Source organism: Callionymus lyra, chromosome 12 (assembly GCF_982586985.1).
Source record: "Callionymus lyra chromosome 12, fCalLyr1.hap1.1, whole genome shotgun sequence".
Taxonomy (NCBI): domain Eukaryota; kingdom Metazoa; phylum Chordata; class Actinopteri; order Syngnathiformes; family Callionymidae; genus Callionymus; species Callionymus lyra.
In genome coordinates, this window is record NC_141829.1 from 21,629,907 (window position 1) to 21,655,075 (window position 25,169).

Here is a 25,169-nt window from a genome sequence, read left to right on the forward strand (position 1 = left end):
AGTGTTACTAAATGTGTGCATTAAGTTTCAAATCAAGAGCCTCTTGTTACTCACGAGGTGGTAAATATTGAATCATCTGCTCAATGACATCTGCTGACAGTAAAAATAAATCTTAGAGTTTGTGTTTGTCTTATTTTCAACTAGTTTACACGTTTATTTTCTGAGTAAACTTGATGTAAATGTGGGTGACAAGGTCTCAAGAGTCACAGACTAATGTTACTTCAAAGAAAAATACAATACAAATACAGAAAAATGTACAGAGTATAGAAAAAATACTTTTCCTTTCCGGTATTTCTGGTATCAAATGCTTCACGGACCGGAACCAGTCCCTGGACTGGGGTTTGGAAACCACTGCTCGACTGCACATTTGTCACGATCAAGAACATGTCAATTTATGTGGCCCGCCAAATGGTTTGCCCAAAGTAGATATAAAGATGTTTAAGTGTTTATGATAAGATAAGAAACAGATGATTAACGTCTACAATTATAAAGAGACTTCTGAACAGTTGAAAACATCATAAAAAGATAACTTTTTGTTCAGTACTCGACTTATATTGTTAAAATAATTTGGCTCCTTGTATGATTGAGTTTGATACTCATGCTCTATAGCGCCGATGACTGAGGACGAGAGGATAGTAAACAGTTCACTCCAGCTGCCAAAAAAGAAAAAAATCACAATATTTTTCTAAAATTCAGCGTCTTCTAAAATCATGAAAATAATGTGTCGAAATATATCATATCGGGAGTCGAATATATCGTATTGTTAGCTGAATATGTCGAATATTGAGATGAATATTTTATATTGTGAGAGGAAAATATTGTATCAAACCAGATCATAAACTAAATATATATCATATCAAATCATATTGTGTGCCAAAAATAACGTATTGTAAGATGAATATATTGTATTGTTAGCTGAATATGTCGTATTTTCAGATTAATATTTCATATTGATAGCTGAGTATATTGTATCGAACCATACCGTGAGCTGAATATATCGTATTGAATCTGATTATAAACTAAATATATATCGTATCAAATCATATTGTGAGCCAAAAATAACGTATTGTTAGCTGAATATGTCGTATTTTGAGATTAATATTTCATATTAATAGCTGAGTATATTGTATCGTACCATACTGTGAGCTGAATATATCGTATTGAATCGGATCATAAACTAAATATATATCGTATCAAATCATATTGTGAGCCAAATATATCTTAATGTGAGATGAATATGTCGTATTTTGAGATGAATACATATTTTTGTGAGCTAAATATATTGTATTGTGAGATGAATATTTCATATTTTGAGCTATTGTGAATCAAAAATGTTGTATTAAATGGTGTCGTGAGCCAAATATAGCGTACCGTGAGATGAATATGTATAGTACCGAATCGGATTGTAAACTGAATATATCGTATTGTCTTGTATAATGAGCTGAAAATGTCCTATGGAACGGTATCTTGAGATGAGTGTATCGCTACAGTCCTACTTCCGACCCCGGACGGTGCCAGAACCTTGGCGGCCTCCTGCGGGCCGGTCAAACAGCTCATTAGATTGGCTCGCTGCTGTCGGAATATTCATTACAGGCATCGGGGTGGATTTGACAAATGTGGAAATACAGTTGCGTCTTGGCAAACACGCCAGAGAAAGGACTTAGAGTATTAAGACAGTGGATCTGGCTGCAGTGAGAGGAAGGGGGGGGAGGAGATTTGAAGACTCTTTATTCCAGTTTACTTTGAGTGAAAAGACGTTTCACTGAAGCCTCAGGTAAGCCACGTTAAAAACAGGACTCTACACATGCTCTACACTTTGATAGCAAACATCCAGCCACAGAATAATTCAGGATTATCACAGACATTTTCCAAAACAACATTTTTTTTCTTTTTTTTTGCCCAGAGCAGCAATTCTCCGTGTTTTCAGTAATGACGGAGAACGTCGGCTTTATTCTCTCCACGTCTGCTGGTGATGGACGCGTCGCTGGAAGACACAGATGAGAGAGAGTGAGACGGTGGGAGTGCAGAAACTTAGGAGGGCGGGGGGGTTTCAAATGTCAAATGGGTCTGGAGAAAAACTTCAGAAGCTTTCATGTATGAAACAAGGATTTAAAAGCATATGATTGAGGAGTAAGTACTTCATTTAAAAGTGGCTCAAATTGTCGACCAGAAAATATTGACATTTTTATTGACTCCACAACTTAACGGTTATAATGAAACAAACACTGTAAAAGATTTGGTGCAGGAGCATCGTTTGCTTGTAGGTGGCTATTTTATTTGTTTTTCAAAATAAAAGCTGTGACTGACATATTATTTTCGTTGTAGTACTACTGTCTATTATGGTTTCCATCCCTGTTCTGAAGCAGTCCTGAGTCGTACAGATCGTCCAGAGACTGTAAAGTATGTTTCTAGGAACAAAGTTTCAAAGCAGCTTTTTGACAAAACGCATTGACTTGAAGTGCAGCTGCTATGTTGACGATACTAACTCTCCTGTCAGTGGAAAAGAGATTTCATTGACATGTTAATTTGAGTTTACACTATTTATTTTCTTCATGATCACGTACTCTGAGTGACATCTTTACTCTTGACAATTATATCATCTGGCAACCCCAAAACAATATTGAATAAAACACGTTGTATTAGTAGAGTAACAGTTAATGGATTTGAGTGATTTTATCGTGTGACATTTTACATGTGAGAGAAAAAAAACTTCTTAAATCCAGATGGAATTACTGCACAGTATAAAAGGAAAACAAATGTTTCTTGTCAGTTTATCTCTTATGTCATAGAATATATTTAGATGTTAAAAATCTCTTAAACGTCTATTTATAGCTAAAAAAAAACTATTTTGAAAATGAACAACAAGATATATATATATAAATAAGTAGAAACTGTGTTATCTAATTTTATTTTAATTAGTCGTTCTTTTTTTTTATTATTTTTCATTATATCTTGGAAAACTTATTCCTTTATTCTTCCAACCTTCCAGGGTACATTTGAGTTGCCCCAGGTGAAAGTTGACAATTTTTTTTTAACATACCTACTAAAAACAAACAAAATAGTAATTAAAAAAATACAATAAATAGATAAGTAAGTAACGATAGATAGTGTTGAAATCATAAAGAGATATCAATGACGCACAACATGAACACACACACACCAACACACACACACTCTGAACTAAGCAGCTAATAGCTTCCAGGCGATCATTTCAATTAGAAGTGGATTAAATTCATCGCCGACAACAATCTAACGACCCTGGGAAACAAATTGATCAGCGTTTGCACCATTAAGGAGGATTTATCGGCACCTGTTGGACACCAACATCCTTCACACGCTCCAATCCGAGCCCCATCTTAACGAGCGGGTCAGTTGATCTCTTGACCCCGCGGGGTTCAAAGGTCGCACCCCTTCAGTCCGCTATCAATGCGCTGCAGGTTGCGGCAAAAACCATAAAAGTGCTGTTTCTTATCTGAACTTTTTGACCCCTCATTAACCCCTCATCGCCACGGCGACGAAGAATCATCACCCGTGACGGAGGAGGAGGAATCTCTTACAGCATCTGGTGGCGTTTTTATATATACGCCGCTGTCCTGTTAGCGCTTTATTGAGTGAATGGTCAGTGGCCGGCGTGAGCAGCAGAGACTTGTGTTCACAGCTACTAGAGGCATCTTTGTGATTTTATTGTAATTTAAATCAGAGTTGACTCGTCACAGTGTCGGAGGGAACTCTCTCAAATCATCCACAAACATCACCAGAGTGGTTTATCTGCTCCGGTTTGTCAGACTTTTCCTGATCTGTACCAACCTCAGATGACGTGATTTTTTTATAAAGTTGTCTGATATAAAAACAAGTTAGCTGATGCGAGGACACGAGACAGAAGAAGCTTCAGAGGCGAGTTTAAGTCACAATAAGAGCTGAGATAAAAGCCTTTAGCTAACATCATGTCCTTCCTAGTCCATATGAATCCCCCACAAATGGAATCATAGGCTTTAACAATTCTGAAAGTATGGAAATCATCATTATTTAATGAATTACTAAAAAACGATCTACTTTGTAACACAAATGGATTACATTTAATGGAAGTTAGAGTTAGACATGAGGGTCTTTTGCCCCCCTATCCATTCCCCTAAAGGAGATACATCTCCTTGACTCACTAAGTAATACATATGGTTGAAATTCAATTGAAATTACACATTTTAAATTTCATGGGGTCGTCTGCCCCCCTTTGTGCCCCCCTTCCCTCGACAAAATGCGGTTGCTCGCCCCCTGAAACCTTCAGAGGTCAGTTGTCTACACGATCATTTTCAAGCAATTTTTTGATCAAAGTATATTAGTGTCATCAGAATATTACATGGTTGATTTAAACATTTCAAATTTTGAATCTTTGAAAAAATGCGTTTTTTTTTCTTTTATTATTGAATTCAATAGATTTGATGTGAAAGGTTAAATTGTTAGTTACAAAATAAGCATATTTTCAAAATGAATAGAGTTTGATATTCTAACTCCAATAATTCCAAATGTAATTTCACTAAATTCAATATTTTTGTAACCTTTAAAACTCAATTAAAACTCAATCATAAAAATGTTACCACCAGACATGACATAAAAAGTTCCAACTACTTGCTACTTGATCTACATTGTCACATGATCATCTGTGCGTCGCATGATCGGCCCGAGGTTTGATAAAGGAATAAATAATTAAATGCTTTATATGCCGTATTCATTAAAAAGTGTGTTTGTTTTTTTCTTGGGGGACTTTCGCCCCCTTTTCTGCCCCTTTACAATAAACAAAAGACCAAACCTTTTGGAAATCTCCTTTACTGAGTCGACAATAAATTGGACATATTTGAAATTTTTGTGGGCGTCTTCTTCCCCCCTTGTGCCCCCTTTTCCTTCACCTGATTGAGTTTGCCTCCCCCTTTAAACCTTCACAGAGAGGTCAGTAGATAATGTTCAAACATGTTGTATTTTAATGAGGGTCTTCTGCCCCTTTTTCTGCCCCCTTACCAACGACAAAATGAGCTGAATTTAAGTAAGTAAGTAAGTAAGTAAGTATTTTTGATTTATATAGCGCTTTTCCAGACCAGGGTCACAAAGTGCTTAAACAATCAAAACGATATTCAATAAAGTATATATTTTAAAGATCAAGATAAAACTGATAACACAACAGGAGTTCCAGAAAATCAAGGAAAAGCCTGAACAAATAAAAACATCTTAAGATGTTAAGGAAACATTTCTAACGTCATCTATTTTGTCCCTTGAATAAAATGTTTTCGACGATAAAGTTTGACTGGCAGAAGAAACCTGCATCTGTCGAGCAACACAGCAGATGTTACGTCTGCAGAGACGGAGTGTGATGGTGGAAGTTCACTCGTCACATCCGTGGAGAGTTCCTCTGAAGACCCTCCACCGTGTGATTTTAATCGCCACGCTGGCGTCGCCTGTGCAAACCAGTGGCTGCACATCTGTGGCGCACATCTGTCGCGCTGCCTTCAGACGCACAGAAACATCATTGACGAACGAAGGATCAGATGTTCATACAGTAAACCGACACTCTGGTTATGAAAGAGTGTTTTAATCAAGCTGTTTACTTTCATCAATGCTTCACTACTCCAGGCGTCTTTCAGGAGATTAAGAGCGAATGCAGCCAAATAACAAGCGTTTTGTTCCACGTGGCCCACTTAACCTCTGCTAGGATTTACTTGATATGCTACATCGGGAGTCGAGTTCCACGAGTTAGAACTAGTCCGACTTCTCTCTGGATGGATTCTCAGGCCGTCACATGCACCAACAGGCTTCAGATAAACAAGGATTGTTCGTCAGCGCGCCTCCATGTCAGTGTCATCCTCTGGACGATAAACAAACATTCTTTGTTCAGTCGACAGCAATTACGTTGTTTTCGTGGGAAGTTAATGTGAGACCTTGACCGTGGAGGTGAGCCGCGTGAAGGTCAGTCGAGCTCCTTGTCTTTCTAGTCAAGCATTCGCATCTTTATGGTGGAGGACAAACTGAGAAAACGATGGAAGCTACGACAAGACAATTAGAGGAGATGTTGTCTGTCGGACCGAGGTCTGGAGAAAACCAGAATATTCTCTGTGTGACTCGGATTTCCTTCCATAGAAACATCTTTCTCTTCTATTTGCTGCTGATCCGAGGGGGGGTCTCGGGGGCAGCAGCCAGAATGAGGAGGCCCAGACCTTCCTCTCCCCTTAAACATCTACTGGATCTCCCAGAAGAACAGTGAGGAGCAGCAGGAACAAGCAGGAAAATAGTCTCCCCGACATACAGTATATATTAGGTCCTGACATTGAGTCCTTCTTTCTATGAGGAGAAACAGTGGTTCTACTGAGTCCCTCAGGGGTCACGTTTTGGGCACTTTGACTGTATATATGTGGCCCTCATGAGGTTAATGCTGATGTAGAAAATAACAATTTTACTTTGGGTTTATTTGTATTATTCGTCAATAGTTCAACTATAAATACGACTACATGGTTTTTGTTTTAGGACGTCAGTTTTGTCATTTTGTTTATAAAAAAGAAAATCATTTTTATTTTAATCCAGCAGTTTTGATAATACAAACAATAATAAAATAGTAATTACAGATATTTAGCTTGATTTTTAATTTTTTGTTTTCCAAATATATTCTGGCTTTTCGCTCATTTATTTATTCTTTTCTTAATGCCCCCTCACACCAGGGACTGTACTCAATCTGGCCAGAATAGATTTTACAATGAAAATAACTCAGTCGCACACAGACACACTTAACAACGAATCAAAATTGGATAAAAGTGGATAAAAATAGCTTAATGACCCTCCACAGCCAGGGTCCCTGTCTAGACGAGGATATACCTATAGAGGCCACAGACCAGTTGAGTTCAAACTCGCTAACATCCACCATCTTGTTCTCTCAGTCACTACAAACTTGAGGCAGAAGTGAGGTATCAACACAAATCATGTCACCAGAGCTGCACCCGTTGCAGTGCATTATGGTGGGACCGGGTCATAATGTTATCTCTCTCCTGACTCGATTGAGAGTCTGGCCTCTAACACACACACCGGGTCTCTAGACGTCCCCTGTGTGGTCCCTCCGACATTGTCCTGTTTTTCATCGCCCGTGTCCCCCCTCACACCTGCTCCCAGGTCCCGGCAGAAAAAACCCACTGGGGCTTGTAATCGCCTTTGTGGGAGCCACAGACTGAAAACTTCCCAAACCTCACATGCCGCTCCAGCCGCTGAATGCTGCTCAGCGTGGGGCTGCTCTCCAAGCCACGGACGCTGCCAAATTCCTCCAGTGGAGCTTCGACAATCACTCGCTCGCAGACCCGCTGTGTGTGCGAGCCTCGTGTTCCTGACGCGACGCGCCGTATTTATCTTTACGCAAACTTATTGTTCGCTCTTTAGCTACGAGAATCCTGAGGGTGACGTAACAAGAACAGGTCTCAAATATACATTTTTAAAATGTAAAAACAGTTTGAAAGTACGCTGGTTCCTCGTCTATTATGAAAGTATTTGCGAAGTAGTGACCTTTTAAATTTCCACTTGCTTAAATTAAAACAACATTTATTTAACCACAGTTACTCAAGCTCTTGAGTCACTCTCAACACCCTCTCAACACCCTTATTAGTAATGGTGACCTGAAAATGTCCCATAATGCTTTGCCGCCCAGCCAACCAATTACAGCTGTCGATCATTTTTGACATAGCAACATAGACGTACAATTTAAATACAGTATTCTATCACCCAATCAACTGTCACGAAATAGAACAGTGTGTGGAAAGGCATCATGGGAGTTTTGTTGGCACAATAAGTAAGGTTGACGGTAATAAGTGCCTCCGACTAAGTTCTGTGCTTGTGTTTATCTGCTGTTCAAATAAAGCATGTATTTGTAAGAGCGTGAAGAACGACAAGGTTACTTGACTGAAGCTATAAAATACTTGTAGTACAAGAGAAAATACCCTAATACAGAGTGTAGAAGGTGATATGACGAGGGACAACTGTACAACATCGAGAGCTGAGCTAAGTTAGTTCGACATAAGATCAAGTTTAACAACTGAAATGTATATGTAAGCAGAAAACTGGGCTTTGCTCTCATACAACTGTCATTACGGTAGCTCTGACGGCGGCTACGGGGGAAGCAGCCAAATATCCGAATATCACCGACAATCATGGTGCTTTGTAAAAGCTACTTCAGAAGAGCGAGCGCAGTTATCTTCTCTGCTGAAGTTGAAGACCAGGGTAAACATTGAGAAGGAGCTGAGCGCTGCAGTATCATGCCTCAAATCAGGCTTTCAAAGACTGAACGACGTGCACATTGGAGAGGTAGATATTTTTGAGACTGTCGATCAATTAAAATGTATCTTTTTTCCAGAATGGAAAGGTTCAATTTAGTTGATTTAAAATGTTTTCAGTTGAAATGATTTGAAGATTCACTTCATTTGGTTAATATTATTTTTCTGTTACAGACGAAAACACTATTTTAATATACAGTAGTTACTATTTGTTACACATTGATCCATCTTAGTCCTTCTTTAATATTAATAATAACAATGGTATGGGAGTGTACTTATAACTTTTTTAGAGTGTTTGTGCGTGGCTAATGAGTTCACTGAGAGGGACTGAGACGAAGCGAATGGTTGTGTTGTATACAAGTTAGGAGCCAAAAGAGAATGTTTATTGACTAAGAAATGAGTCAGTAGGTTATGTTTTTTAAGCTAGAGTCTGTTGTTCATTGCTTTTTCCAAACTTTAGTGCATTAGGAAGACTCACAACTACCATAAAAATATTACTTCTTGTCTACAAACACTTCAAATGTACTAGAATTCTGAAGTTGAATCATAAGTTCAGTAGAGTTGGAACATTTTCAGAAAATAATATTTTTACTCGTCCTTTATTGACATTTGAGTCGGCATGCAAGATAACAGCTGAGGTTCTGGGATGTGGTGAAGAGGACGGATGTGACTCAGAAGGATGATGAAGATAGGTGAAGGTGGAGGTGAATTTAAGAGCGTCAAAGAAATAACTCTTAACTCAAAAAAAGGAACATGAATATTAAAACTCATTGCAGACATCGTAGATATAAAATAAAATCAGAATAGATGTGTCTACTTTTGTTTTATTGACTCTCCTGTGGTCTAAATGCATTTTATTTTACCTGTACACACATTATATTATGAGTGGATAGATAAGATGTGACGGCATGACAGTGGAATCTTCTGTATCCTAGATGCTGATTAACTATGCAAAGTTTTCTTCACTACACACAAGTGTTCTTGTGTGAAATGACAACATGTTTTAAACTGTGCAATGACAGGTAGAAATAGGACTTTTTTGCGAGTAACTATTTTGAGTGCGGCTTCATCACGTTTTCAAAGATTTATATTTTGTTTTTCAAATAAAATTAAACCATATACAGTCAAAGTACAATTGAGCTCATCTTTATCATTTTTTTTTCTCAGTGGAAACACCTCAGGGCTTCAGTCAGTGATCAGGATGAGATGACTTTAGATGAAGACTAGCGTCTGTGTTACATCAAGAATTATTTTTTTCATATTCATTCTATACATACTATGTTAGAACATAAGAGCAGGGGCCTAAATATGACTGATGAAATCATTTTATGCCGATCAGAGTTTTTTAATTTCTATATTTGTTCAACTTCCCTTATGATTTTAAACGCACTGAAGAATGTTGATATAAATACCCAAAAGCTATACAATTTGACAGATTATTCTTAACAAAAACAAGATTAGAAATGTCCAAAATGTAACTCAAATCATCCGTAATTCGAAAGCAATAAAGATAAGAAAATGCATGGGGTGAGGTGAGGCAGTCGCTGATGGTGACAACAAAGTTTTATTTATGATTAAAAAAAATATCCTCCCATATTCTGGTTCATAAAAAAAACAACATTTCGTCTGCTCTGCAACTTGGACTGTGTTTAACATTTTGGCTTCTTGCATGATTGAGTTTGACAGTTCACTGAAGCGTGTTTCTGTCATTTCAACTGTGTCTGTCTCTCATCATATCAGCAGGATATTCAAGGACAACTCACTTCCTGCTTCTGTGACATTGAAAACACACAACTTTTCTTGCTCTTGCAATAATATGATAAAGTTGGACATTTTAAGTATTTCTTCAGATGCCAACCTGTACCTACAGTGTGTCACTATCACATGCACTCACACTCCGCAACTTCATTTCACTACCACCTCCAAGGAGGTCATACTTGTGATTGTAGGCAAAACATCTTTTTTTTCCCTGAGTAATGTTGGTAATAGGACTAGTAACAGCTGAGTAAGTAAGTAAGTAATTTTTATTTGTATAGCGCTTTTCCAGACCAGGGTCACAAAGCGCTTAAACAATCAAAATAACTGAGGAAATTTTCGGTGTTCTGGAATTCCATTTGGGTCTAAGAAGGTTTTGAAGGACTTGTCATTCAATGGCTTTTAACCTCTAATGACAACTAACAAAGAAACGGAAAACCTGAACACAACACAGTACGAATAAGCTTATGTTTGTCGTGTAGTGCCAAAATATTTTAAACATCAAAACTGTTTTAGGGTCGCCCGATGATGTTGCCAAACTTTTGATGACTAAGGAACTGCAAACATGCATTACCTGGTGGTTAAATTCAAATAAAGACAACTTAAAATTCAAATTTTCAATCCTGAATTTGGTTAATTTATATGATAAATTGCAAAGAAATGATTCCCCCTGGAGGAGGTATGCACTGTCACAGTGTGCATAGTTAGAAATGTATCACACACGTTAGTAAAAAAATACTTTTTAGCCTCATCTTTATAGTCACATCAACTGCGTGTTTGTTTGGATCTCACCTCGTCTTGTCCCTCTGTAGATTCTATTCCGAATGTAATCTGAAACATAACAAAAGGAAAATAGAGAAAAAATGTTTTTCGGGGGCATTAAAAAAAACTGAAGAAGCAAAATTTTTCCACAACTTTTTTCTGTCAACAATCTGAGCTGCGTTTTTTTTTTTTTTTTCCCGGCGCATGTGTTGTTCCCCGCGCGTGTGCGTGGAAGCTGTGGGTAGATGGAGCAGCAGCACTGCAGGATTAAGAGGCAGCAAGATTGTTAAACATGTCAACGTGTAATTGCACGATAAGGCCCTTCCGAGGAATTCATTGGCCCGGTTTGCTTTCTCTATTCCGCGCTAATCTCGCCCGGCACATTCGCTCTGTGCAATCTGTCTCCATAATCTTCTGTGACAGAGCAGGCGACGAGAGCAGGCCTGCTTGCTGATTTTTTTTTTTTTTTTGGGGGTGGGAAAGGAGGGGGAGATGCGGAGAAAATATGCAGAGGCGTGATAAAGTGACGCTAATTATCCCCATTTAGGACAGGGAGTGCAAGGGATCGGGGCTTTGCGGGGACCGGGAGCGCGCCGGAGCTGCAGCGCGGAATATATACAAGATAAGCGCAGTGGCGAGATTTATTGGCTGGTCAGCCAAGCACACACACATTTTTTTTTTCCACGCAGACAATCACCCCCTGTCTTCCACCCTACACTTACCCCTCATCCACCTCAAGGTGTCATTTATTCGGGTTAAATTTGGCAGAACGCGGCTCTTTTGAGTCGGCCGATGCGCCGTGACGCGCTCCGCCTTTTGCGCGCTTTCACACTTAATCCGCATCTCTTCACATGCACAGATAAGAGAACCGAGGGCGTGCACGCGGAGATGCCTCCATAGATGATGTTTCCTAGGGGTGTGTTCCCTTTTTTTTTCGAAACTCATTTTTAAACTCATTTCACGACATTGTTTGTGATTATTGCGCAGCCAGAGGCCTCACACTTTTTTTTTCTTCTCCCCGACACTTCTTTTTTTGGCCAATAATTGATTTATATAAACACCTCAATTAGAGCAGAATGCTAGAACATTTGCATTAGAATCAAAGTTGATCCGCTGTCAAAATTCACACTGAAGATCTATAATAAATATAGAATCAATCTGCCATGGAAGGTTCGGATCCCGGTTCAGCAGCACAAACTGTTCCACGCGCACCATATGTTTTATGTACTTAAATATAGTTATAATAGAGTTCATTAATATACATTTAAATTGTTGCTAAATATTTTTCAAATGTGCAGTTTAACGTTGCATTGTCTTTTAAAGCTTAACATGTTAAAACATTTGGAATAAAATATGAACGAGACGTATTGAATTACAGATGATTAAATATATAAATTAATAAGCATGTGATCAAATATAAAACATTTAAATCCATCACATGTGATCGAATATATGCTTCGTATATTACGTTGCGTTATATTGAAGTATATTTTATAATTTCAAATACTGATTTTATTTTTTTAATAAGAAGCAGCAATGATAAAAAAAAAATTAGGTTCTAAGAGCACTATGCGTGATATGGAAAATATAATTGGCAGAGTGATATTAATTAAATTACAATCAATTATTTCCCACTCGTTTTTTAATTAATGTGGACAAACTTTCGTTTAAAATATACTTCATATAAAATCCTTATTTTTTAATAATGGACGGTGATTAAAAAAATATAAACAAAAACGACTTTCTTTTACTTGAATTTGGTTCCTGTGGGTATCTATTTTTTGATATTTTTAATTTCGAAAATTCTATTTCTAATCCTAGTTGTCTGAGAGAAAAAAAATGATCGTCATTATATCGAATTATCATGTATTAAATCGTAGTCAAAGAAATACAAAGGGTGACTCATCTAAACAGGTGGTTTCTCACGTCAGGCCTTCGTCTCCAAAAATACGCACAGAATATTATCGCAGAAGGCCGCGTTATGAACACGCTAATAAATGATTTATGACTTAATATTTAATAACAAATAAAGGTTTTAAATTCAAGAGCCAGAGTAGTGAATTATTTCCTCGCGGGCCTACAAGACATCGCTTTTTACGCACAATTACGCACAAACAATGAGCCTTTTTAAAAACCGTTTCAAAATCACAGGCCCTGTTTTTTCCGCGTCATGTATCGACCTCGTCACAACTCTCCCGAGAAAATTCATGAGAATAAATCAAATTTAAGACGGTGGGCTTAGGAATGAAAGCAACATTTGTGAAATTTATTCATGTCTTCATTGCAATATCAGGAGCTTTTCACCTGCAGAAAAGCACATAAGTTACAACAGCCCGTCATCCTCTTTCCAAATATTAAAATTATTCACAATTTACAATAATTAGCGTTACATTAAAAGACACAGGCTTCTGCAAATGAACACAAAAGTAACCCCAAGTTTCGTTTTAAAGCACTTATATGATTATGACACGTTTATCTCGAGAAGGATTTCGACAAACAAGAACCAATATTTGTGTCCCCCCCCCCCCCAAAAAAAAAGATGTTCGCTATTTACCCTCATTTACAATAAACATTCTGTACAAAATGCAGGTAGTTCTCGGGAGCGGGGTGATTTAGAAAAGAGGTAAATATTTGGTTATGTTTGCAGTTTTTTTTTTCTCTAAATGTGTGTCAGCGGGACCGTCCCGTTGACTCCGGCCGCGGCACTCTGGTAGTGCTGCGGGAGGCCGTGCAGTCTGCTCTGCATGCTCGGGTCCACGGGTTCCCCGGTGGGTAAATACATGCTTATCATCTCCCTCAAGTCCCCGGGGCAGGGACCCCGAGTGTGTGTGCTGCTGACGGGGGGGCTTACACTCGGCTCCGACTTCACCAGCGAGCCTAACGTCCCCATGGCGGCCGAGGAGGAGACCCCGGAGCCCTGGTGCTGCGTGTAGCTGATGCCTCCGTACCCGGACGGCGACGCGTTCATGTAGCTCTGAGAGTTCGAGATGGGGCTGTACTGGAGCGTGGTCATGTCGTAGCGGTGCATGGGCTGCGGGTTGTGGGAGTGGTGGTGGTGGTGGTGCGGGTGGTGGTGGTGGTGCGCCCCGGACCCGGGGTGCTGGCCGAAGGCGAGCTGCGCCTCCTGCATCATCGCCGCGGCCGCCGCCGCCGCCGCCACCTGGCCCGAGTACGCGCCGTTCGCCCAGCCGTTCATGTGCGCGTACCCGCCGCCGGTGGAGCCTCCGTGACCCCCGGGGCTGTCCAGCCTCTGTCCCACCCCGGAGGAGTTCATCCCTAAACCCGCGCCCCCGCTGGGTCCAGAAAGGAGTCCACCTGCCAGGGAGTACTTGTCCTTCTTCAGCAGCGTCTTGGTCTTCCTCCGGGGCCGGTACTTGTAATCCGGGTGCTCCTTCATGTGCATGGCTCGGAGCCGCTTCGCCTCGTCGATGAAGGGACGCTTCTCCGCCTCGGACATCACCTTCCACTCGGCGCCCAGACGCTTGCTGATCTCAGAGTTGTGCATCTTGGGGTTCTCTTGCGCCATCTTCCTGCGCTGGCCGCGGGACCAGACCATGAAGGCGTTCATGGGTCTCTTCACGCGCTCCTGGTTCGCCTTGGAGCCGCTGTTCGGCCCGGTCTGCCCCGTGGCCGTGTTCGTTTGGGGGCCAGGGGAATGGAGGTCAGTCTCCATCATCATGCTATACATTCACCCGGATTTTTCAAACTTCACCACCAGCAGAGAAACAAAAAAAAGTCTTTCAGGGTCTGGTTGCGCGCGTGGACGGACCTGCTGAGCTCGAGCAGAAATTATTCCCCAAAATGGTGTAGTTGTCCCAAAAAAAAAAGACAGACTTTCCGTTGCAACACTTCCACATCCACTGTGACAGAATGCGCCTTTGAGCCACTTTCTCTGCTGTCGGGAGTTGGGAAGTTGGTAAAAGCGGCGGCCATGTGATGCGCAGTGACAGCGGTTAAATGAACCACCAGCAGCCAATCAGGCGCAGGCACTGAGGCTTATTTGCGTGGCGTCGGGTCACGTGACGCGAGGAGCCCGGAGGAGGAGGAGGAGGAGAGAAGGGCCCGTCCCACAAATAGCAACAAGATATTTGAAAATGTCCAAATTCACAACTACTAAACAAAAACAAAAATCGTGGAGTTTGACGGGTTCATCTGGATTCTTGATTTATTTCTGCAGCCTCCAGGTGCTGCTCTTCTTTTATCTGCGCTCACACACCTGCGCGTCTTCAACCCCATAATATCACCGAATAAATGACATAACGAAGATATTTTCTCTTTTTTCGTCAGCTCATCCATTCACTCCTGCAACCTGGCCCTACAAGCGAGCGTCATTAGAGTGATATTGATTTATACCATCAGCTTCTCAAGGCGTTCATTTCATTTACTAGTTTTAGTAAATCAAATAAGTATAACCATGATGAAAGCCTCCTCTCCAGACACTAAAATTGGACAACTATGTTCTTCAATAAGTGGTCGTCAAAGTGTTTGAAATATTTGGAGTGTAATTCCAGGTTCAGCCACTAAGAATCTGCTCATTTCAATCACGTGTAAAGATTAATTAAAGGCAATAACCTGAGCCACTAATAGTAATAATAATAATTTAATTACAAAGTGTGCACAAATAACCTACCATAGAAACGTGAAAGCACCACCGTGTACCTCTACTATGCTTTAATCTATAAAAGAAAATATATATATTTGTTTAGCGTTTAATAAGAAAAGTCTATTTTTAATCGTCTCTATTTTAAGTAATGTTGCTGCTAGCATGGTTAGCCAATATTAAAATGATGTCTACCATTAATAAAATTCACAATCACATTTTAACTATTTAAATATAATTTACTACCACATACAACTAAATTATGTTGAAAAAGGCTTTACGTAATATTATTAATAAATGCTTGAACTAACGCTCGTGTGATGGTGCGTTCATGTGCTCCTTGAGAAGTTTAATGATAGTGTAACAACTAAAATGATTTATCTGTTCATCATCCGTTTTAAATGCTTCTAAAAAAAAAGCTATACTCTTACTGTGTATCAATTATAGCTGTTATTCACCTAAACACGTTACTAAAAAGCCAAAATGTAAAATGTATTAAGAATTTATTCCTAATGATTTGCATACATGCATATTATTACCATTTAAATTATAGTAAAGCGCAATAGATTATTTATTAAATATGAATTTACATTTGTGCGGTGAAATGTCGCCGGCAAAAAAAAAAAGTAAAAACGAAAAGCCTTAAAATAAATGATCCGTATTCCTAACACGTGTCTGAAGCACCTGACGTTGTCAAAGTTCCACACCTTCAGGAGGCTTTAGGAAGTCTCCTCGAAACACCGGATGTCACCGCTGACCTCCCGCCAAAAGCTCCAATCAGGCTTTAATTGAAAAGGAAAACCAAACAGCGGTTCCCGCGGCGCCAATAACGATTTAATCATCCTGTCGTCTGTCTTCTAATTAGACAGGAGCTGGATGTGTGGTGCGTTCAGGGCCGCCCGTCCTCCGTGTCACAATGGTCATGAGACGTACGCGTGAAAGATGACGTTTCAACCACAAACACTTGTCAACAAAAACAACAAAAAAAAAATCGACATTACCGACGATAATATATTTTAAATACACTTTTATATATGTATTTTTTTTTGCTCTTAAAATAACAGGCGATCCTCGCGGTGACACTAGGACCCTGGTGGTCGGTGTTTACTCCCCGTGTCAGCCCCCCATCACTCACTCCTCTTTTAACAAACCTCTTCTTTTGTGCGGCCTCTGCAACAGGATGTGCGTTGCCATGATGCTGAGGGACTGTCAAGGAGCAGGAGGGGGGCTCACAGAGGTCAGAGACCCCCCACCCCCCCCCCAAAAAAAACCAGGCGTTTCAATAATTCATCAGAAAGAACATGTTCGGTAATTATTTCTCACGCCAGTCATGCGTATATTTTAGTCACAAATAACAGAAAAAATCTCTCGTAAATTACTTTATAATTAAAAAAAATGGTTTCAGATCAACTGGTAGTTTTGCGCCCCCACCCTCCCCCCCTAAGTAAAACACACAAATTCTACTTAAAGTTAACCCACAAAAGAAGACAGCTCACCCGTGCGTAATTGTCACACACACCGCGTGGCTCCCTCCACTCCACACCAAGTGATTTGTTCCCTCCACATCCTAAATCCGTCCTAAACCCTCCAAAGCTCCATGTATGACCGCTACTCCCTCCACCATCTATCCGCTCGAGTGCCAAGGCCGTCCACGCCCGGTGCCCACAGCCTCCAGTCACACACACACATTTCAGACACATTTGTTATACACTTTTTTCTCAGAGCAAGGAAAAAAACAAAACAATTCCAAGTTAGTGTTTCTCTCTGCAGAAAAGGGGCTTCAAACATAATGAGGCGTCTTTTGTGCGGCGCAGAACAATAGCAAACAAGTATTCTAATAAATAGGCAGTTTTTTGGGCTCTCCACGATGAATGGGTTGGAGCGGTGGGGTTCTGAAAGGCAGCTGTGCCGCATTCGGGGAAGGAGGAGGAGGAGGAGCGAGGAGTTGGCAGGAGCCCCCACCCTCTTTTTTTTTTTTTTTTTGAGCCTCCTGGATGATGCAGACTCACATTAGAGGCGAAGAAGAGAAAAGAAGAGGTGTGTGTGTTTGTTTACTGAGGGGGTAACCTATGAAATGATCCCCAAATCATTAGAGTCACAGCAAGTTTCTGGATCGCGCAGCTTGTGAGCATGTGTGTGTGACAGGAGACGACACACACACAGGAACACACACACACACACACCTACCCACGTTTCGTTAACCAGGCAATTTATTAACACAAACTAACCTTTATAAACACACACTCACACTATTCAATACACCACAATTTACTCAAACAGGCAACTTTTTAGTACACACAAGTCAAACACGAACAATTTACACACACACATGTCGGACACACCATAACATGAACACACATTCGTTTAAACAATCATAGCAACACAAAAACCCAACCATATCTCTCAAAACAATTTACACACACGTCAGACACACACAGAAAATCCACATATTACACATTTATAAAAACACACATCCATTACCCACAAGAAACATATACACAAAATACAATCAACATGAAGTGAAAGCTTGCACACACATACACACATTAAAAACACATTAGTTGCATGTGTAAAATCAAAAATGGCCGCCAAAGTCAGTCATTCGTGTGCACAAACTATCAACATGGCCACAATTGACTTAAACATATATAGTTACACAACCAGAAATACACATTAAAAAAAGATCACAAACGCAATTGTATATGTTTACAGGGAAACAACCAGACATACACAAACAAAGACAAAGGGAATTCAAAATATATAAGTATTCTCATTTGTTAGGTTCCACGCATGAGCACACACTAAAATATACCAATATTGATGTGTGCGTGTGCATGTGTGTAACACTGATCACTGACAAGGAGAATCATTTTGTCAGACATCTCCTGGTATTACAATCAAGGAGCAAGTTTTTCAATTACACCAGCAAATCAAAGCCGCTTCCAAACACTGCCAACTTCATCAACTCTCCTGAGATGACATAACACAATCCACGACACGAGCTGCGACGAACGCACAACTTCTGCAGGATGAGAAAAAGAGAAGACGGAGAGTCGGTGGAGTGTTCGCCTCAGACACCAACGCAAAGCGTCACAACTGTAGTGAAATTGCAAAGCATCAGAAATGTAGCAGAGAACCATGTATACCAGAGAAGCAATGCAACATAAATTGGTAACACAACTACACTTTTACACAACTACAATCAAAGAACTGTAATCATAATGAATTTGCAAAAGCAACACAACCACTATGCAATTGCAAGGCCAACCAATTCCGTAAATACAATCATGCAACATGGTGGAAACTCAACTGCAACACAACTGCAAACACAATGCCAATACTTTGCAACCAGAATTGCAACACAATTGCAAACACAATGCCAATACTTTGCAACCAGAATTGCAACACAACAGCAAACACAATGCCAATACTTTGCAACCAGAATTGCAACACAACCGCAAACACAATGCCAATACTTTGCAACCAGAATTGCAACACAACTGCAAACACAATGCCAATACTTTGCAACCAGAATTGCAACACAACAGCAAACACAATGCCAATACTTTGCAACCAGAATTGCAACACAACTGCAAACACAATGCCAATACTTTGCAACCAGAATTGCAACACAACTGCAAACACAATGCCAATACTTTGCAACCAGAATTGCAACACAACAGCAAACACAATGCCAATACTTTGCAACCAGAATTGCAACACAACAGCAAACACAATGCCAATACTTTGCAACCAGAATTGCAACACAACAGCAAACACAATGCCAATACTTTGCAACCAGAATTGCAACACAACTGCAAACACAATGCCAATACTTTGCAACCAGAATTGCAACACAACTGCAAACACAATGCCAATACTTTGCAACCAGAATTGCAACACAACTGCAAACACAATGCCAATACTTTGCAACCAGAATTGCAACACAACAGTAAGACAACCACGTCGTCAATCGAATTGTCGTAGAAATTTGCAGCGTCGAAGCAATGGCCAAGACCTGCGATGCCAGTCAACTGCCAAAACACAACGATCAAACCGAAAAGCAATGCAATCACTATACAATATAATTGTATAATAACAATATAATATAACTGTAGTCGCAACACAACCACAATCTAGTTGAAATTGGCAGAGCATCAAATAAAGACAAAAGCACAACACAAAGGCAACTTAATCGAAACCCAACTTAAATCAACCCCAACACAATTGCAACACAACCCAATGCAATCACAACAAAAGCACAAACGCAACTAACTAGAAAACGACATCAAAGATGCATCCAGTGGAACAGAAACACAAACTAAAATAAATCAATACTCACAAAAAAAGACTAGTTTGGCCACTTTTTCTTAACCACTTGGTTCTCTTCTAGTTAATGCCGTAGATCAACTTTACAGAGCGTTGTCTTTTGGCTCAGCTCAAAGGTCAGAGGTTGCTTACGTTTTAGAAGTAAATTTAAAAAGAAGCCACTGGCGCTGTGAGCATATAAACATGTCATAGAGACAATGAAATCTGCATCATTATTTTATAAACTTGCATGAGTTTACAGACAAAAAGGAAATATAACGAAATAAAGTCTTTATGTCGACACAACCTGGTGCGAGTAGATGGTTCTGTTGAACACAAATGTGAGTCTCTCAAGCGAAGCGCTGGTTTGTTTGTTTGTATGAAGCCTCGAACATAATAGAAAATAGCAAGCCGCCTCATTTTCTTATCTTTTTTTTTTCTTCTCCAGATTTTAAGGTGTTATTGTAACCCCAAACTGCCCAACAGAAACTCGCTTTGAAAAGAGGGAGCATCACATGGCATTTAAATCGGGTGGGGGGCACTCTTGTCTACAAGCAATTTGCTCTTTTGTTGCTCCATGTGCTCCATTTTCATCTTTCTTCTCTCGCCTCGATTTGTAAGAGGAGAGCATATCAGGGCTTGATGGAGTGGTGAGTCAGACCAAGTGAGAAAGTGTAAGAAAAAAAATAAAAAGAAGGGGGTGGAGGGATGAAGAGGAGTGAAAGACCAAGGAGGCCAATGTCAATCCCACAGCAAACAGCAGTGGATAATCATGGTCTTTAGGAAAACACTGTGTCCATAATGCTATTACCCAGGATTACCTACTCCAGCCGAGCCGGCGAGACTCTCTTCACAATGTGCCACGGACCTTTCAGATAATCATCTTATCACAGTTGAGAAAAAACATCTCATGATGCAGGGCGGAGGGGAATTTGTGTCAGTTCAAACCCAACACGCTTTTAATTTGGTGATAGCAGACGCCAGGTGAGACCTCTGGGGCGGACTCAGAAGACCCGCCAGAGTCACCTTCTGCTGTTTTTCTTTCACGTCATTCACGTTTCATTACGACGTCTCTCTCCATCCATCCATCCATCCATCCATCCATCCATCCATCCATCCATCCATCCATCCATCCATCCATCCATCCATCCATCCATCCATCCATCCATCCATCCATCCATCCATCCATCCATCCATCCATCCATCCATCCATCCATCCATCCATCCATCCATCCATCCATCCATCCATCCATCTACTTCTTTGAGGAATTTTCTATTAGTTTAAAAAAGAAAAAAAAGTGCTTTAATGAAACTAAATAGCATCTTCACCGGCGTATGAAGGAGAATTTCTGCCCCTCCTTCTTGCCCACAGGGGTCCCGTCTTTGAATTAAAAAATATAATGTTTTTAATTAGTTATTTTCTCCAACTTTTTTTGTAGTTCTGTAATGTGCAATAACTACTACTACTAACAATTTCTAGTAGTAGTAGTTATTGTCTTGTTATCTTTGTTAATATTTCTAATTTAGTGTTTCTACGGTTTTATTTATTATTATTTTTACAGTTTTATTTATTATTGACTTCATGTTTTTGTGTTTTTGTTATTAAAATATTTGTAGATATATATATATATATATATATATATATATTTGTAGTATATAGAAGAAGAAAATATATATCAATCAATTTTACGTTGATAGTCTTTTCGTCACTTACCGTTTTAAATTGTAATGATATATAAAACACGAGATTTTTGAAAATCCTGATAGAAATGTTGCAACTTTAAACTTCGTAGCTGCTGAAGAAGTATTTTGCTGACCTGTTGTGGTGTTACTATAAGACCATTTGATGTGTGTCCTTAAATTTGGTTGAAGTCCAATGTTTGAAAAAAGAAAGCGTCAGGGTGCCAAAAACAAAAGTGTTCGACGTAAATATCTTAATGGGTGGAAGTAAACAGCTTTTAAATTTGCTAGTAATCTTTCCTTCTATGTATATGTCTTCATAAAATCTGGGCTCGGACTTGTTCGAGTTCAGATTTTTTTACTGACACCCTGACTTCACTTGTGCTGCTCTAAGGAGTCTATATATTTGACATTGGTGAACTATTTTTCTTGAATAACTTCAAAGTATCATAGGTCACTATGTCAGCATGAAAATGAAAGCATCGACTTTTATTTGGAGCCAACGATGGGGACGGATTTATCCAATAGTATTTCAAACCTTTTAGACCACCTGGGTCAGGATCTAGGCCCAATCTCATTTATCTCCTTAATGAGCTTCCTCGTTCCTTGAAGCTGGCCCTCAAAACTAAGGAATGAGGGTTATTTAGACACTAATGGGACACACCTTCAAATCAGATACGTCATCATAGGTCGTCTATTACCGTCGAAAGAATATGAGGTGAAGTTTTACAACAACTGAACCGACAAGAACGGTGCCACCTACAGTGTTCATCTTCTAAGCATGGGATTTAGGCTCTTTTTTTTTTTACGATTATTAGCTGCCAGATGCAGAAATGTTCATTGGAGAAGAGTTTTTCACAGATGCAGATACTTCTGGTATCTAGAAGATATTGCAAATACGTATTGCTGTAGGTTAGCTTGCCTAGCCGACTACATGCTAACGTTACATGATCACTTTAACGAGGTAGATAATCTATAAAATGACATTAAACTTAGACAACCACGTGGTTTTTGTAATTTTTACATCTCCATTACCGAAGAAAATACTTTTGTAGCTCTATGTTTTCCTGTTTTTTTGCCACCAGTGACTTCCGTCATTATGGGATACCACTTACTACCAAGGGAGGTCCTTAACAATCCAAAAAGTTGAGGAACGTAAAGCCCTTATTGTTGTTCCTCATTTCTCAATTTTTCAGTTTTGGGACAGCCAATTTATCATTACACGCCATTTAAAGTAGCCCTCCGGATCCTTGGCTCATATCAAGATAAATGTTTATGTTGATATCATGACATATGAAGATGTTAATGTATGAAATAAGTGACTGAGATTTTGAATGTCAACATCCAAACCGATAATTCCAGTATTAATTTAAGGAAAAGAATTTGCTTTTTGAGTGTTTGATGAATGAGGATAAACACAATTGTCAAAATAAAAATATATAATTCAGGTATATAAAGCCTCTAAGAATAAAAAGATAATATCACAACCAGACACATACTTCCTAGTAAATTTATTTTGTTCGCCCGGCGACTTAGACAGCATAAGGATTTTGACATGTTTTTTTTGGACAGCGCTATTGGGTAAATAGAGCCCGAAATGGTGCAACGAAAAGATTGCAAACCTTTTGCCTTAAATAATATTTACTTATATATTTTATTCAGATGCAAATGAACATGTTTCCCCTTGTCATTACTATTTGGGCCCCAAAATAAAGCAGTAGAACTCATTACAATACATATGTCACAACCAGTGCTAAAGTAGACGAGATTATTGCTAGCCATCTCTACTTGAGGGCCACATAAAATGACAGAATCTGGCCCCTGGGCTTTTTCTTTGAAAGGTGTGATGTAAGTAAACTAATTGAGGTTTTTCTCTTCTAAGAGCAGAGAGATTAGAGATATTTTTATGGCTCGTTCTGCTTATCAATTAGCCATAACACCTTCTGGTCTGATTGGCCTGTAATGAACATAATGGTCCTTACATACAGGAGTTTCGCCCCTTAGAGGCCGCATGCTAATAGTGTCGCCACGGCGATGGAGTCAAGGCAGAAGAGTGACGGATGGAGACGAGGAGGGGGGGGATGCAAGTCAGCTCTCCCTAACACATCTCTAATTAGAGCTCACAGTCAGTCATTACTGATGTAATAGGGTGTAACGCTAATGGCTATCAGCCGAGCCCCCACAAACAACAGAAGGGGGTCTCGCACGGTGTGAGGAAAAGATGAGAATTAATGGCAGCAGACAAAAAAGAATCTGGAGATTATGTTGAAATGGCAGCAACGGGAGGGGGTATAAGTACACTCCTCAGAAAAGGTCAGTTAATGGAACTCTTTCTTTGGTGTTGGCAAAATCTTCCATGTTCGTCAGATGTGGAAACTGACAAGACAAAAAAAAAAAGAGGGTGGGAATGTGGAATGCATGAGCCGGTGCAGCGCAGGAAGACGCCAGATGGAGATCTGGAGTGACAGTGAGAGAGAAAGGTGAGACAGACTCCTAGTTAACCACTTTGGCACTTAGACCTTGTTAGCACTGATGCACTCTGCGGCCCATTCAGCCACCGATGCCTGTTTTCACACGGATCAGCACAGAATCGAGAGGATCTAGCCAAACACCGGGAGAAAATGAAAAGCGAGAGCCTTTCAAATCTCCACCTCTCAGATGCTGTCTCAGGGAAAGGAAGAAGTAATGGGATTTATACCGTCGGATGCTTGAGACTGACATCGGAGAGATTTTCTTCAAAACACCACGATTTATATCATCGTCCTCACGATGTCTGATTATCGCGGATTATCCCCAATATAAGTTTGTATCTAAAATGATTAAATGTTCTCGGCCCAGATGAACACAGCGATGCCCAAACGTGTCCATGTTGTCTTTTCACTCTCCATACAGTTGTGTTGAAGGAAAAGCACTTTCTACTTTTTCTATTGGTCCCTCAATCATTGTGGGGTCAACAAAATCTCTTTAGTAGCAGCGATATAATATTTTTTAGTAATTTAAGAACATTTTAAACCCTGCAGTAGTTCAATAAACTTTAAAAATACAATTGTTGTACTCAACATTAAAGATTGTGATAAAACTTCTTTGATATAGAAATAATGGCGATGACGTTGATGACAGGTGGTGTATTTTTGGTACTACACATTTCAACAAACGTTTAAAAATGAAATGAGAATGAAGCATCTGACGTGTTGATATGTGGAGCGACATGAGGCAATCAGCAACCAGGATACAGAAATGCTCGTCTGTTAGCCAATAGCATGCCATGTTATATATACATGGCGCTGCCAATAATCCCATTACTAAAAAAAGACACACACCCCAAAATAATTTGTGTGGGGAACATCATAAAATAAAGCCCGATAATTGCTCTCTTAATAAACTGTTCTGACACAGTTACAAACACCTACATAATTATTATTTATTTGAACAAGGAGATGGACGATGGACAAGGTTTAAATCACAAACAGCATATTTAGCATTAAATAGAGTGTGTAGAAAGGCATCATGGGAGTTCACTGTTTGGTTGGCACCTTAAAGCTTAGTAATTTTGAGCAACAAGATGGGACCATTCAGAAACAACAGAAAACGACATCTGTTAGTTTTTAATTAACATACGATGAGACATATTAAATTGTGTTTTGACTCAATGGAAATGAAAAGGTAATTTATTATTTTCTTGTTCCCTGGTAAAAAAAAAAAAAAGGCTTCAACTAGTGCGGCTGATGTGGATCCAACAAGGATATTGGCCGCAATCATTTGAATTATTTATT

General features: G+C 39.6%; 1 protein-coding gene and 1 long non-coding RNA gene across 2 annotated transcripts in view; both read right to left on the reverse strand.

Moving 5' to 3' along the window:
- Nucleotides 1–1,711: 1,711 nt before the first annotated feature.
- Nucleotides 1,712–25,169, reverse strand: part of LOC148068640 (uncharacterized) — a 68,310-nt gene continuing 44,852 nt past the window's right edge. Inside the window, exons 3-4 of the long non-coding RNA XR_015713184.1 lie at nt 10,839–10,877; nt 1,712–1,984 (exon numbers count right to left, since the gene is read on the reverse strand). This is a non-coding gene — a long non-coding RNA (uncharacterized LOC148068640). The remainder of the gene's footprint in view (nt 1,985–10,838; nt 10,878–25,169) is intronic.
- On the reverse strand, nt 13,047–14,801 carry sox1a (SRY-box transcription factor 1a). The gene has a single exon (XM_087804159.1). It carries the CDS (start codon nt 14,494–14,496, stop codon nt 13,468–13,470), a length of 1,029 nt encoding a protein of 342 aa, XP_087660285.1. The 5' UTR covers nt 14,497–14,801; the 3' UTR covers nt 13,047–13,467.